Source organism: Plectropomus leopardus, chromosome 24 (assembly GCF_026936395.1).
Source record: "Plectropomus leopardus strain MGB_pleo_1.0 chromosome 24, ASM2693639v1, whole genome shotgun sequence".
Classification (NCBI taxonomy): domain Eukaryota; kingdom Metazoa; phylum Chordata; class Actinopteri; order Perciformes; family Serranidae; genus Plectropomus; species Plectropomus leopardus.
Genome location: NC_142199.1, coordinates 5,186,668 through 5,201,836, shown reverse-complemented (window position 1 = coordinate 5,201,836; position 15,169 = coordinate 5,186,668). Strand labels below are relative to the sequence as shown.

At 39.1% G+C, this 15,169-nt stretch overlaps 1 protein-coding gene across 3 annotated transcripts in view; it reads left to right on the top strand.

The window, feature by feature from the left end:
* The window catches only part of ncam2a (neural cell adhesion molecule 2a), a 342,808-nt gene extending 328,228 nt beyond the window's left edge, over positions 1–14,580 (top strand). For all 3 annotated transcript variants that reach the window (XM_088074600.1, XM_088074601.1, XM_088074602.1), the window contains one exon: positions 10,588–14,580. In XM_088074600.1, coding sequence (XP_087930726.1) covers positions 10,588–10,702 — 115 coding nt within the window. In that variant the 3' untranslated portion in view covers positions 10,703–14,580. The remainder of the gene's footprint in view (positions 1–10,587) is intronic.
* The last annotated feature ends 589 nt before the right edge of the window (positions 14,581–15,169 follow it).

Here is a 15,169-nt window from a genome sequence, read left to right as displayed (position 1 = left end):
GAAACTTTGAGGCCGAGTCGAAGCAGTAGACCGACAGATGATGGAGGATGTGAAGGTGTCTTTCTATTATGAATCTGTCGAATTGCGCCAAGATCAGTCAGGACACGCTGGTCTTTGTAATTGCCTCAGGAAAAGTTGAAAGGTGTTCGCAGTGCCCCCATTGACTTCAAAAGTCAATCCGCACTTCCAGCTTTTGGGTGTTAAGTGTAAGTTCTTGACCATGTGCTGTGAAGTCCGTCAGCCCAATGGATAGATGAAAAAGACTGGCACATTTTGATTCTGGACAGGTTAACAGAGCTGTGGTCAGTGAAGCACGCGGGCATATCTGACTTCAGCCTAGTCTCCAGAATAAAATGTTGGCACTGTACTTTCTTGCAAACCACGGATATGCTACACTTGTATTAAACATATGATGTATTTCAGATTACATGTTTATGAGCTGACTGCCTTATCAAGAGGAGGGGATAGTGGATAGTGTGATAGTTTGACACTATTGAGACGGCTGCCGGGCAGCAGACAGCAGCAGATCCCTTTTCAAGACCAACAGTATTTTTTTTAGTGAGTTTGGGACATTTTCAGGAGTGTTGTTGGTGTGTTGCTACAAAAACAGGGTTGTTTTTTTAAGAGGGGTTAGGACATTTCCGGCAATATTTTTTTAATGAGAGGTTAGGACAATTCCAGCTTCATTTCCAGCTGTGTGTCGTGACAAAAATGTATATTTTTTAACAAGAGGCTGGGACATTTTCAGGAGTGTTTATAGTGACAAAACTGGGTATTTTTTAATGAGATGTCAGGACATTTCCAGTAGTTGGGATATTTCCACTCAGATATTTTACAAATGTAACATCTCCACGGTTTGCAGAAAATACCAACCTCTATTCTGGTGTTTGGATAAATGGCTTCATATATGCTGTTTAATAAGCCTTGTTGTCCTGAGCTTTAGCCAATATTCAGGCAGTTTAAAGTAAGACAATTCAAAGTATAGATATAGGTTTTTCACCTCAAGTCTTTGGATGTAATACTGTCTATAAATTTCGCTCTGCACCCGCTTTTCTCAGCAATGTCTCAGGGCACATTTCGCAGATTCACTGATGGTGATATTCACAGCGGCAAATCCAGTCCCACCCTGTCAGTCAGTGATCCAGGAATAGATTTGCGCACCAGTCTGGCCCTTCAGTCGTCTCACAGCGAGCACCTGAGGGACAGTGTCACACAGAAGTTCAGTCTCGACTTAAATACAGAACTAAATGTGCTATTATTGGAATAGTCCTGGGCTGATATTCAACCATCAGGTTACAGAAAGTTCATGTCGAGCAAAGTGTCACTTCCCTTTTTGCTGCAATTTTAAATACACTTTCAAGCCCAGACATATATACCTGCAATAGAAGAGTCTGTCCATAAATTGACACAGTACGATACTGTGTTAAGGCACAATGACAGTTTATATGTTTAGATGACGCAGGGGGTTTGTGCCGACGTCAGTAAACAGTTTTGTGTTTACTCAGACTTCAATGGTTAGAGGAGAGGCTCACTGACAGAACTTTGAGTGTCTTTATACTCTGATGATTCACTGCAGGAAATAAAAAAACAGAACGCTACATTATAGTTAAGTCTCCTGTATCCTGCAGCGATAGAAAGATAAAAAAACATTTCGACAAGAGTGCCAAACAGTGAACAAAAATACATACTTTGAGTTGCAATTTGATTTTTTTATCTGGCCTTTTTTTCAGTTTATACAGTGATGGATTGCTTTTTGTCCACTAACAATGTGCAGTTTAAAACAAATGTTGTAGAAGAAAGAAGGAAAAAGCTATTCACTCAACCACAACGGCCTCAGGTCTTACAGATGAAACAAGCTGCAGCCTCCAGGATTCATCTGTTTATACAGACTTCACCCCCATTAATGTCACAATCTGGTGTCTTGAACTTTCAGAATCTGTTTGCTAAGAAATAAGACTTGTGTACATGTTTGGAAAAAGTTGTAGTTACTATAAAAAAGGGGAATTTCGCTGGGTAACCACACCTGAATCCCATTAGCTATCAATATTTTAAGATGTTTCAAGGATTTCAAGATGTTTCTAGGATTTTATGACATTTCTAGGATTTTAGGATATTTTAGGATTTTATTGCATTTACATCAGGATATTTATTGCATTTAATGATGTTATTTGGATTTTAGGACATTTCAAGGACTTTACATAGATAGATACATACTTTTTATTTTTCCCTGTGGAGAACTTGGTTCACAATTGCAGGTTTTAGGATATTTGTAGGATTTAAGGATGTCTCAATAATAATGGATTGTTTCTAGGATTTTTGGAAATTTCTAGGACTTTCAGACATTTTTAGGATTTTTGTAACTTTCTAGGTTTTTAAGACCTTTCTGGGTTTTTAAGTTTTAGGACGTCTCTAGGATTTTAGGATATTTTTAGCATTTTATTACATTAGGGGATTAGCCAGGAGCTTTGTCAGGGGCTGTGGGGGATACTCCACTGGCAGTTTTTTGATAAACAAGCTCTATTTTGATGCTGTTTTATGTACTCTGGCACCTTATGTAAACTAAAAGTACAAAAAGAAATCCTAGTGTGAAGCACTTTATTTTTATTGTGAACTGGAAGATTGTTGGAGGGCCATCCGGCACCCTACTTGGCCCACAGGCCGTGAGTTGAGTATAACTGTTATATGTTGTCTGGATAATTATGTATTCATTGATTTGAGGAATGAGAACTTGGGATGATTTTATTTGCTCCCTTTATACACTATATTATGGTAAGCAGAGTGAAGCATATTCCTGTCAGAAGACAAGAAAAATTCACATACATAAACATTTAGTTTGGGGATGTTGTGTTGCAGAAAATTAAGTCAAAAGCACAGTGAATTAATTAAAAGTGATGGATTGTAACTGCTTCGGTCAGTCATCCATGATTGGATACCCTACTGTAATTACTGCTTTGTGCTACAATGCATTTTATTATGCAAGCAGGCACATTTTCTCTTTTGTCATGTTAGTAAAAAAATACACATCATTACAGGGGTGCAGCGACTCTTGAATATGCAAACTTTTTAGGAGACTAGACAGTTTGTGTTATTGACATGAGCACTTACATTTAAAATTCTGGAGCAGCAGACTCAGACGTGTGACATTTAATTAAGTTTGATTTTGCAGTGTGCCTTCTTAACTCCAGAGCAAACAAAAAGGCTGGTTGTCTGGAGAAGCTAAAAGGTTTTGCAGGGAGGACTGAGAAAAGAGACTTACAGGTCATGTAACAAGGTCTCTGAACTGCCAAAGTGTCCATCAGCAGCTCTGTCAAAGTGTCCTTGAGTGAGAAATCCACGTCGACGCTCCCTCTAAGATCCTGGATGTCAGTGATGATAAAACGTCTGCTGAAGAGTGAATGTAAATGTAAAGATTCGGTGTAAACAAACACCTCTGCACTGTCGTGTGGTTCAGACCCGGGGCCACCTAATTTATCTCTGTGAAAAGCAGGGTTTGTAGTCAGGCCTGGCATCGATGGCCTTGTGTTTAATTAACGTCGGCAGAGGGAAGAACAAGTTGCCCCTGCTGTGCTTTAGTGTCACTTAGAAGCTAACAGATTACAAACACACATCTGCATTCACACTCTCATATCTCCGCAGCCCGACATGAGGTGCACACAGCTGCTGGCTCTTGCGACGTTATCAAAGGGAGCTTGTCAAGACCCAGTAGCATTTCTGTTTGCTTTGTGTCCCAAACAATATTTTAAATGGAACTTCTGAGGGAGCGTGTGTGTGTGTTAATGGTGAGTAACTCTTGCAGAAAGATTTGGGTCTATTACAGCATCCCAATCACCAAAAATATGTTTGCACTGTACAATTCTGTAAACCACAGATAGGTTACATTTGTGCAATTTTTTGGGTGACAGATACGTTGACACTTTTTCACACTGTGGTGAAGGTGTGGTTAGGTTAAGACACAAAACGACCTTAGCTATGGTTTAAAGAAAGATGTGTTATGTGTGTGTTATGTTTTGGCTTAAACACAAATGCAGCTGAAGAAACAGGGACAGGTTGCCGAAAAACACCTAGGTTTGGTGTCTAAAATGCCACATTGTGTTGGTAAAAAAACACCCAGATTCGATGCGGAAGTTGAACCCATTCAGAACCCCCGTCCATTTCAATGGACATCCATGGAGAAAGGATTCAGGCTAAATCACCGTCATATATATTCCACCTATTATAGGCACCTCTCTTTGTTTATCTAATCTTAAATTCATCAAATGAAGTGCCATATTGCTGTTTTCCAAACTACCCTACCTGCAATCCTGTTGCTATTGTCATGGATTAATGTTATGTCCGGCCATTAAACACACGCTCATTCTCTGTTGAAGAGAGAACATTAACCATTAAACAAAAAGTAAAACTGACTGCAGGGGGTTTTGGCTTTATGTATCTATTGTATTTTTTTTATAGATAGTCATGGAAAAATAGTCAAAAAAACAAAGTGACTGGCCTGGATACATACGGAAAAGCCATTTTACAGTTTGGCATCCTTGAATCTTATTGAAAATTGACCTCTGGAAGTGAGTAATTTAGATAGGTAATGATCTGGGTCTGGGCCTGTGTCTTGGGTGACACTGGCACACCAGTGGCGACTTGGGTGCTGCAGGGTGCTGTGCATTTAACGTCAAGTTTCAATTTATCTGCTACATTATAACATGAACTATAACATATCCCTGGTCTGCAGAAATGTACAATGCAAATATTTCTCGCAATGGGGTTTGGAAAAAACTCTTGTACCACCTTTTATTCAAGAGCTTTCCATAGCTCTATATGCCCAAAGTGAAGCTGGGACGCTCAATCAGTCATTTCAGATGTAGTTAATGTGTTTAAAACGTGGGAGATTTCACTTCACCTCACACACCAGAGGAGAAAAACAATGCAGGGTGTCTTCTGATGATGAAGTGAAACAGATTAGGACAGTAAAGAGTCTTATATTCAGTTTACTGACGCATCAGCAGTTCCTTGCTTAGTGTATCAACTTTTTAATGACAAACTGTATTGATATGTTGCTTCAGTAATGCATTGGTGGTTCCCATCATTTGGCATCCACATTCAGGAAAGCGGAAACAGCGAGCTGCCAGGAACTTCCCATATGTTGAGAAAACCTCCCCATCTGAACATAAGTCCAATCTGGGTTTGCATGAAGCTAATGGGACATGAAATTGGCTCCACTGTGCAGAAACTTTAACATCCACCAATCAACCAAAGGGGAACCCCCTCTGGCCACTTGCAATATTTGGGCTTTTTAGGTCCAGTATCACGCAGAGCTGCTGCTTTACATTCATGATCTCAGTGAAGAACTCCCCTGGAGATGGTTAACATGACTATTTGGGGGTGATTTTGCACTGATGTGGAGTGCCTTTTAAAATTGGCTATTCACTGTTTGAGTCATAAAAGCTCCAATACTGTGAAACAGCATTCAGATCATCATTGGACAGTGAAACTTTCCACTGTGGCAACATCTTGGTCCTATTTAAACACTCTTTAGTACATGGTCTGAAGTGCATGGTGCAAGTGACGTGTCCAACTTCACTTTTGCTTGTTAAATCTCTGTGCAGGATAAGGTAGACTCTGCAAAGTGGGGAGGCAAGTGATTTTCTGCTGTGAGTAATGTAGTAAGAGCAGTCAAAATGTTAGCTGAGTTGGTTTGAAACTAGGTGGTTTCCATCCAAATGTAGCTCAAATTTAAACCGAATTTTTAGAAAAGGTGAATTTATGCACTTTTCTATCCCACTGCTGATTCTCAACTCAATTTTATTGATGTGGCACCTTTCATACAAACATGTAGCCCAAGGTGCTTCACATAGCCAAATTAGAAAAAACACAGACACAACTTAAAGGATAAACAACTTTAGAGTATTCCAAGCCAAGAAAATAAGAGGCAAAAAAAACCCAACAAATACTAAAAAGTCTAGACAATAAAAGAAAAAAAAAATAAAAATTTAAAAGGAAAAACTACTAATTAAATGGCGACTTAAAAGAGCAACAGTCAAACCTCAAATGCAGGAAAATGATGGATGTGTAATAATAGAGCACAAATAGTGTTTTAAACTAGTGTTTTTTTAGTGTTACAGCTCTGTGCTCTTTGAAGAGTTTGTGAATTTGTTTCCAAAAAACAAAACTTTTCTGATGACAAAAGGAGATTTTTTTTCAATGTTAGTGTTTCCACTCAGGTTTTTTTATGCATCACTTTGCGCCAGGTGTAAAACAGGGCTCTAGGCCTTTAAATAGTGAAGACACACCAGTTATTGTCATTATCAACTAATTCTTATCTAACATTTGATCGAACATCAGTAAAATTGAAAATTCCACTCAAGGAATATTAAATGAACCTCAGAGACATTTGATCTCATATATTCAGTTGCCCAGTCATATATTTTGGGTTTGTTCTCAGTCAGAGCACAAGAAACCTTGAAAATGCAAATTATTTTCTGTTTTATGGGAAGGGAAGAGGGAGAAGAAAGAGGGAACAGAGCAGAACCTCGAGTCGAAGAAGCATTGATGAATGGATGTTTTATGCTTCTCATGTAAGGTGACGAACAAGTCATGAATGATTAACTGGAGTTGGAATTACAAGAAAATAAGATGCAGGACGACTCTGTGAGCAGCGAAAGTTTGCAATGCTGTTAGCCCGGTAGAGACCAACTTAAATCTACATCTGCTTCGGTCCAAATCTCTTGATAGAATTGCAAAAACATACACAGAGAGAACACAAAATGAGGGACAGTGTTGTTGGAGAATCCAGGTAAAAGCCCCATTCCCTTATTGATTTCCCTTATTAAATCTATTCCAATCCCAAAAGATGCTCTGCACAAGAAAGGATTTGGAAGCTTTGATGTGCAAAAATGGGCTGCAACTCAATAGTTTCCTCGTATTTTGCACTCTCAGTGTTTATTGTTTGTGTCTTTTGTTGTTAAGGCGTCGGAGCAAGCTGGGGACAAATTGCCTTGAGACGTCCCTTGCTGAAAATTCAGCACAGGGCTTTATTTCCAAAATGAAACGACAAAAGATAGACAACTGTTCATTCCACGTGGGGTCCGTGTATGGCTCATATTTTCACAATGAATGTGTCCCTGTTGGTTTGTCAATGAGTGCTTTTTGGTTTTGGCTGCAGTATTGTAGTGGCTACAACGAATAAAACTGACTGCTTGCTGATAAATTATTTTAAATCTCAGTCCTGCAGATGTACAAATGCATCTAACTGTGTTGATACAGCATGCAAACAACAATGGCTGTAGCACAGAAAAGCTTTTCTTGTGTTGCATTGAGACCCTTTTCAAAAGCATTTAAACCTTTGAAACCTGAACATATTGGTTTGATTTCTTTATTTAAATGACATGAAAGTCCTTTTAGGAAAGGGGTGGGGATGTTAAGAAAACTTCATTTATGATTTTGTATTTAAAATTGCTACAAAAACAAAATATATGTTATTTAATTGATTTTTTAGCACAATTTTCCACACCATCTTTTTTTCTTACTATTCCTCTTTTTTGTGTTATTTTCAGGTAATTTATTTTTAATTGTTTAACCATTTTTTAAGTTGCTTTTTGCCTTCTCAATATGTTTTTGAAATAAAATCAAGTCAATTTGCTCCAGTTTAAAAGCATTCAATATTTCCCAAATTATTGTCTATTTTAATGTAAGTAAAAAGCGTAAAAAAAAAAAAAGAAAGAAAAAGGAAAAAGCAGAAGCAAAATTAGAATATAAATGTAGATTATCAAAATAAAGCATGCATCTCATACCAAGCTCTAAGATATATATATATAAGAAATTGCCACTATTTAAGTCACATTAGTCAGTGTATTACTCTCTTTAGACTTTTACCCAGTCTCAATATTAACCGTATCAGGATAAAGTAGTTTTTTGTGCCAGATGCAGACAAAAGCCCTCATACATCATATCACTGGAAACGTCATCGTGGTTAGATTTTCATCTTGTGGCCACATTATCATAAAGATAAAGCTGTGATGTCCTTCTGCAGAATTACTCAGACTCATGGAGGATGAGAGGAGCGAGCAAGAAGAGACAGCGAGCCAATCAAATGGCCTGTGCTTAATAACACAGCAATGTATATTTTATCCTTTTCTTCCCCGGAAAATGAATCAAATCAAAAGCAAATGGGAGATGTGCCAACTCTGAGGAGATGCTATTCAGGTCGACACAGGAAGGAAAAGTACTGTGGCACTGAAAAGGAAACAACGACCAGTCGAGCTGAGAGAACAGTGAGTGAGCAGGACTGACAGGACAAACTTAAGACACTGATGGTGATCTGAATGTAACACGTTGATAAACTCAAATAACTATTTCTATAGAAATTACTAAACCTGTTTTACATTTAATTCTTGAAGAAAGCTTTGTTTTTCTTGCATGCCTCAACTATGAACAAACAATTTAAAAACTACATTTTTGATTAAATGAAGTCATAGGGGTCCATGTGTAACAACATCAAAATTACCTCAAAACATCTGTTTAAAATTCTCACACAACTCGTGCAGTAAAGTCCCAGTCTCATTTATCCAGTTATGTGCTCAGGACCTCCCAAAAACATGCATTTTCACTAAACCATATATTTTATATTTATATATTTCTGTTATTGGCTCACGACGGATTTCTTTATATGGTCATCTTCTCCAGTCACTGCTGCATGCTAACATAGAAGAACTGGGTTTGCTAATGCTGTTATTTTTTTTTCTCTATTTTTTCTTTCAATTTTGGATCTCTGCTGTAACTGAAACTTTTACTGGTGAATTTTTTGGTAAAAACTACCGCTGTACTTACAGTCATTCCCCAGCTGCAAGAACACTGCTACATGTAGCTACATGCTAACATCTTGGTTGATGATGTTGTTAAGTTTTCCTGATTTTGGGTAATATTCTTGCAGGAACATGTATGTTTGTGTTTAAAAGCTTTTATTGGTGATTTTTCACAGTAGAGAGTTCCGCTATACAATGTTAAGAAAGTGCTGCTTTACTTACTTACTACATTACAGTCATTCTCAGGTTGCAAGTACACTGTTACATTACCGATGTTCATTTCCCCTTCTCTGGTTCATATTCCTGCTGGAACGTCACGGTTGTGAAGATTTTTGTTAAGAAGCTTTTCTTTGTGATTTGGTGAACAGAGTGGGCTTTTTCGTGAGTTTCAGAGAGAGGGTGAATACAGGTGTTACAGCATAGACAGTGTTAAGAAAATAAAGTGTTTTTTGACCATGAAAACATGTAAATGTGCTCCAGTAGAACCAGTGAATACAAATATGAACCTGAAAATTAGCACAATATATTTAGGTACCCTTTAGGCTACAGAAAAGATTCTTGACTTGTTTAAATATTGGCAGTAAACACAACTTATCTGATGCTCAAAGTCTGCATCGGCTTTTTTCTGTATTTAACCAAGACCATGATCTTTCTCTCCCCAGAGAATCCAGCAACTGCCTGCCAAGTCATGTTTGGTCGTGACTGTTCATGCACAGCTCCGTTCTCAGCCAGCAGATGATCTATGCATTGGAAATAAATAAAACAAAGGCATACAACCTGATCATTATTTTAGGTCGGGTGTCCTATCATCCAGGTCAAAGTGAAGCATGAATATGAATAATGTGTTTCTTTAGGCCTGTGTCCAGCCCTGTGGAGGCTTTTATATTTAATATCCCTGCTGCCTTTTCACTTCAATTAAATTCAGCTTTATTAATCCCAATGGGGGCGACTCATTCATGCACCAAAAGGTCTAAAAGGTGATTACTGGTGGGCTCTAAAGCAGGAAGTACACATTTTGTGGAGAAACCATTAAGCCCACACACAGTCATGGCAGTAATTCAGTAATTTAGCCACCATTTACAGTATGTGCCTGCTTCATACAATAACATCCCCTAGGTCAGGGATACTCAACTTGCTTTGCTTGGGGGCCACTTTTGCAAAATGACAGGAGGCCAGGGGCCAGTCGCAGCAACTCAACAGATATATTTTTTTAAATTTAAGGACATTTCTATGATTTGAGGATGTTTCTAGGATTTGGGGGGATTTTTATGATTTTAGGTCGTTTCTAGGATATAAGAAGTTTCTACGATTTCTTGGATTTTAGGACAGTTCTAGGATTTTAGGTTGTGTCTAGGCTTTTGGGAGAATCTAGGATTTTAGGTTCTGTCAAAGATTTAAGGACGACCCTAGCATTTCAAGAAGTTTCTAGAATTTTAAGACATTTAGGATTTTTTTTAGGATTTTAGGACATTAGGGGCTTAGCTAGGACCTCTGTGTGGGGCTGATAAACAAGCTCTATATTTGATGCTGTTTTTGCTAAAAGTAAAAAATCAAATCTAGTGTGACTCACTTTATTTTTATTGTGAATTAGGATGTAGCTGGGGGGCAGATTTGGCCTGCAGGCCATAAGTTGAGTATCACTGCTCTAGGTGGTCACTCTCCAGTCCATGTGTGTTCACATTAATCGTGTGTGTGCTCTAAGTTCCTGCAATTAACCAACATCAAAGCATACAAACCTGAAATCAATTCCTGTGCTCCTTTTCTTTCTTTCCTGTTTTTTTGTTTCCCTCCACAGGAAGCTACCGCTGAAGGAAGAAAATGGCAAAGAGTCTCTCAAGCCGGATACGATTGAAATCAAAGTGCACAGTGACAACAGCATCCACACAAAGCCTGACGACAGCAAAGCATAAAAGGGTGGCCACCAAAAGAACATTCGGATCACGAGACCAAAACCCAGAGAAACTACAACACTGGAAAATAGTGGAGTAAAATACCATATCTGTTTATAACAATGCCCCAGTGACAGGCATGTGTAAATACAAATAATAGGGAGAAAATAGAGAGGAAGGGTCAACCTTTTAGACACCCTGAGTGATAAATGTATCATGTTCTTAAAAACATGGCGTCAGTGGAAGGCTCTTGTTGATCAATGATTGTATTTTCTTTTTGTTCATGATCATATTTTTTTGTTTTACAGACTCTCATGGTGATAAATCAACCCTGACTATCACTTCATACACAAAGGCAGGCAATGCTAGTATGCTAGTGCACCCCGACGCTCACACCGCTTTTTTTTTTTTTTTTTTTCGTCACAGCAAATGCATCAGCTGACCCTCACTGCGGGCTATCACAATTATTTAATCGCCTGTTTCCATGCCTGAGTGTTACACTACAGCAACCTTTTGAACGCCTTTAATAGCCGAGCTACGCGTCTGGCTAATGTGAGGCAAATGCTGAAGCCATTGTGTTCCAAGCTTCGACAACAAAAGGTCTTAATGAGATTTTATTGCTTCAGGAAAAAAAAGTTTGCTCCTGGGTGAAAAATTGCATCAACCAGGACCTGGTTATTAATTATTAAGAGGAATTTGGACTTTGATGGTTTTCTGAAGGGCTATTGTGGATCCATAACAAAAAAATACGACAAAAAGAAAGAATGTTGCAGTCTATAAAGCATAAAAATACACGTGCATCGATGCCTTTTATATTGAATATCTCTTCAACTGTCTCTAACAATGTGTATGTTTTATTCATTTATGTTCAAACTTGAAGTGCACTGGTGCAAGAGGTTAACTGCACTGAGAGCCAATGTGCGCTTTGGTACGCAGCTCAAGGCATGAAAAAAAAAAATCACAAATGCCCTGAATGGTGTCGTGTAATTATTAATGGTAGGACTCAAGGCATGGGAACAAACGAGTAAAGGTGCACTGACGGTAAATAAATCAACACGTGTGTCATTTAATTTCTTTATTCATTCCTGTCTCGGATCTGCCTCATATTTCTTTTTTGTTTCCCGGTCTGATCGCTATTCTCTCTGATGTTGTCATGTGTTGTATATAGGTGAAAAAAAAAAGAATATTTTACAGAGCTTTTATGTAAATATACCCTAAAGGATGTGTCTTTTTTCAAAATGCAACAGGCTTGGCTTTTTTTCGTGAACGCTCCTCAGATGAAAGCTGTTATTTTTTCTTTTCTTTTCTTCTGTTGTGTTTTGGTCCAAAGTTCAGTGATGGTGTAATATTGCTTTTTCTACTCATTTGCTTTCCCTTAAGAAAATCCATGCCCTAAGGCGATTTCACGGTATTTCAATGGAGACAGTAATTACGGCATTAGTGTGCCTTCTCTCTTTTTTTTCCTTCTCCCCCCTTGTGGCCCAATGCCGCTGCAGCAGTGTAGACCTTCAAATGAATTTTTGATCGTGCTGCTTTTTCGCCGCAGAATGTGTCAGAGGATTGAGTTTTATTGTGGTGCTGTGAATTCTGGGAAATGTAGTCTTTGGAATGTGGATTGTCGTTAAAGACACTGGACAGAAACAGACGTGTTAACCTACCTAGTGCGACTGGATGTCAGGATGATGCTGTAACTCTGGAGTACAAAGTGCAGTGACGGGGTGCAGAAATGTGATTTTAATGACGTGTGTGTGCATGAACATGTACTTGCAACATACAGTGGACCTTAATTTTAACAACAAAGTGAGGAAATGTTTGGAAAATTAGGAAATTTTAGTCAGTCCTTACTTATTCAAAGGCCAGTTTGAAGGTTTAGACTTGGTTTCAAGGTTCAGATTTACTGGCTACAGAATGCATTATGTCTATGAGGCTCTCTGCAAAGATAGAAGTACAAGAATGTGTGTATGTGAACTTGCCACAGTAACTCACTTTAACCTACAGAGTGAACGTCTGTCACTTCTGCAAAGGCCTGTTTGAGGGTTAAAACTTGGTGGGATAAGGACATGGGTAATGGCTGGGGTTAGGAATTTAGTTGTGATTGTTGAGGTTCGGTTAAGGGGCTATGCAGTATGTCATGCAGTATGTCATGCAGTAAATGCAGTATTTCAATAAGTGTCCTCACAAAGACAGAGGTACAAGAATGTTTGTGTGTAATTGTACCTGCTACATGTTTCTAACAAACAGAGTGAGGACATTTTTAATATGGTCAGGGTTGTGAAAGTTCAGGTTGGGACAAGGGGCTGGGGACTGCATTGTGTCGATGAGGATCCTCACAAAAATAGCCCTACAAGAAGGTTTCCGTGTATTTGTACTTGTACTTGCTTCATAGTAAGGACCAAAACACATTTTCAAACCAACAGAGTGAGGACATTTTTGAATTGTGAAGACATTAAGGTTACACCTCACAATTTCAAAGGCCTGTTTGGGGGTTGAAACTTGGTTTTAAAGTTGCAATTTGGTGTAGGTTATTTTAGGGTGCAGGTGAGGGTTGGGTTTAGGCATTTATTCATGATGGTCAAGGTTAGTAAGGGGCTAGAGAATGCATTATGTCCATGAGGCCATCACCAAAACAGAATTATAAGAATGTTTTGTTTGTGTATGCGGATTTCAGACGTGCAACATAGTGAGGACCTTGGTTTAAACCAACAGAATTTTTGGAAAGTGAGCACATTTTGGCAAGTTCTCACTTCTTCAAAGGTCTGTTTGAGGGTTGAGATTTGGTTTTAAGGTTACCATTAGGTCCAGGATTATTGTTGGTGTTGTGATGGTTAAGGTTAAGCTAAGGGTCCAGGTTATGCATAATTTTAATAAGGGTCCTCACCAAGAAAAAGAATGTGTGTCTGTGTGTGCGTGCATACATGCATGAGCGAGTGAATACACTTGTCTACATGAATCAGGTTGCATGTATGTCTGTTGAATGTATCTGCACGTACTGTATCTTTTTCTGAGTGTGTGACCATTAGTATTTTTCACAATAAGAGTCTCCCAATTTCAATTCATGTCCCAAATTAAACAGTCAAACTTGCTTTTACTTTGTTTATAATTTATTTGTTAATTTTATTATTTATTTATATTAGATTCAAGTGTAATACTGAGTACACTTTTTCAGCTCCGTGCAGCTCTGCAAGTCGTTGTTGATCATGTGCCAAGTATGAATGTCCGAGTGCTGCGTGTGTGTTCCTCTTTGAGTTGGCCGGAGAGCTCTCAGTTCTAGAGTGCGCTCTGATAGGTAAAACCTGATTACGTATTTCTCGACAGTGATTAATATCCCAGGCTGCAGCACTCCACGCATGTGTCTGCGAGCCCACCCCTTGCTGCCGCCGCCCCCTCGCCACTATTCCCTCTCAGACTCCATTGGTTTTTATCTCAGACCTCATAGCGCTGGCTTTGTTTTCTCCCGGCGAGCCCTTGTACCTGCATATCTCAAATGGATGGTCCTGCCATGGAGTGGTTCCGCTGCCTGTTACGATGACTGTAAATATGGGAGCACAGTGCCTGGAGGCTATACGATTTGTACATGTTTTTTTGTATTTGAATATGAGTCTAAAAACCCACCCGCCCCCTTCCTCCCTTCTTATCCTCCCCCTCTCGTCCTCCCTCCCTCTCTGTCTCCTTCCACCATGCCTCAGTCCTTTTTTCTGTAGGGGGTAAAACAGGTGTGTTTGAGCTCAGTGTACAGTATGTGTCCTCTTTGTCCCCATGCTCCCCCGTGTCCCTTGGACTGTCCCTGCTGAGTGTGCTTTGTGCAGGAGGTGGGAACTATTGATGTCTCTCTGTACGTACCTGTGGAACACTTGTGACTCCTGTCATTTGCCGCTGTAAATAAACATGTCCTGGTAGAAGAGAGTGAGACGGTGCAGTTTGTTGTTTCGTTTATGACTCTTCACTGGCTCTCCAGTGTATATGTGGGTGTACAAAAGGAACATACAAGTACTTGTGAGCTGTAGCTCCAACCAAGGGTAATAATTTTACATCACATTTATGTTTTTTGTAGTTCAAGATGTATCACCAAAGTAGATGATGCAGAAGCAGCCCAGTCCCAAAAAGAAAAGGTTGTCATTGTACATTTCTGCAAACGAAAACAGAACATTTGTGTGTTTTATGTGGATCATATCAACAAGTTTTGAGTACATTGACTGTCATCGGAGGTGGAGGGATTATTGGATGACTTGTCAGCAAGGTGACATGCCTGCCAGGCTGCAGACCGCCAAATTGGTTGCTTTTTAGCGAGTCATTGCTGTGTTTCCTGCGGCTTTTTAGCCACTAAATGTAGGTCTTTTTTTAGCGACCCATTGCTGTTTCTACACCGTGATAGTCGAGTGAAAAGTTGTTTTATTCTAGGATAATCTGTGTTATCTGACGAAATTGTTTGAATTGTTTGGGGTTTTTTTTTTACAGATATTGGTATGTTTCCTGCTGGGATAGTGTCAT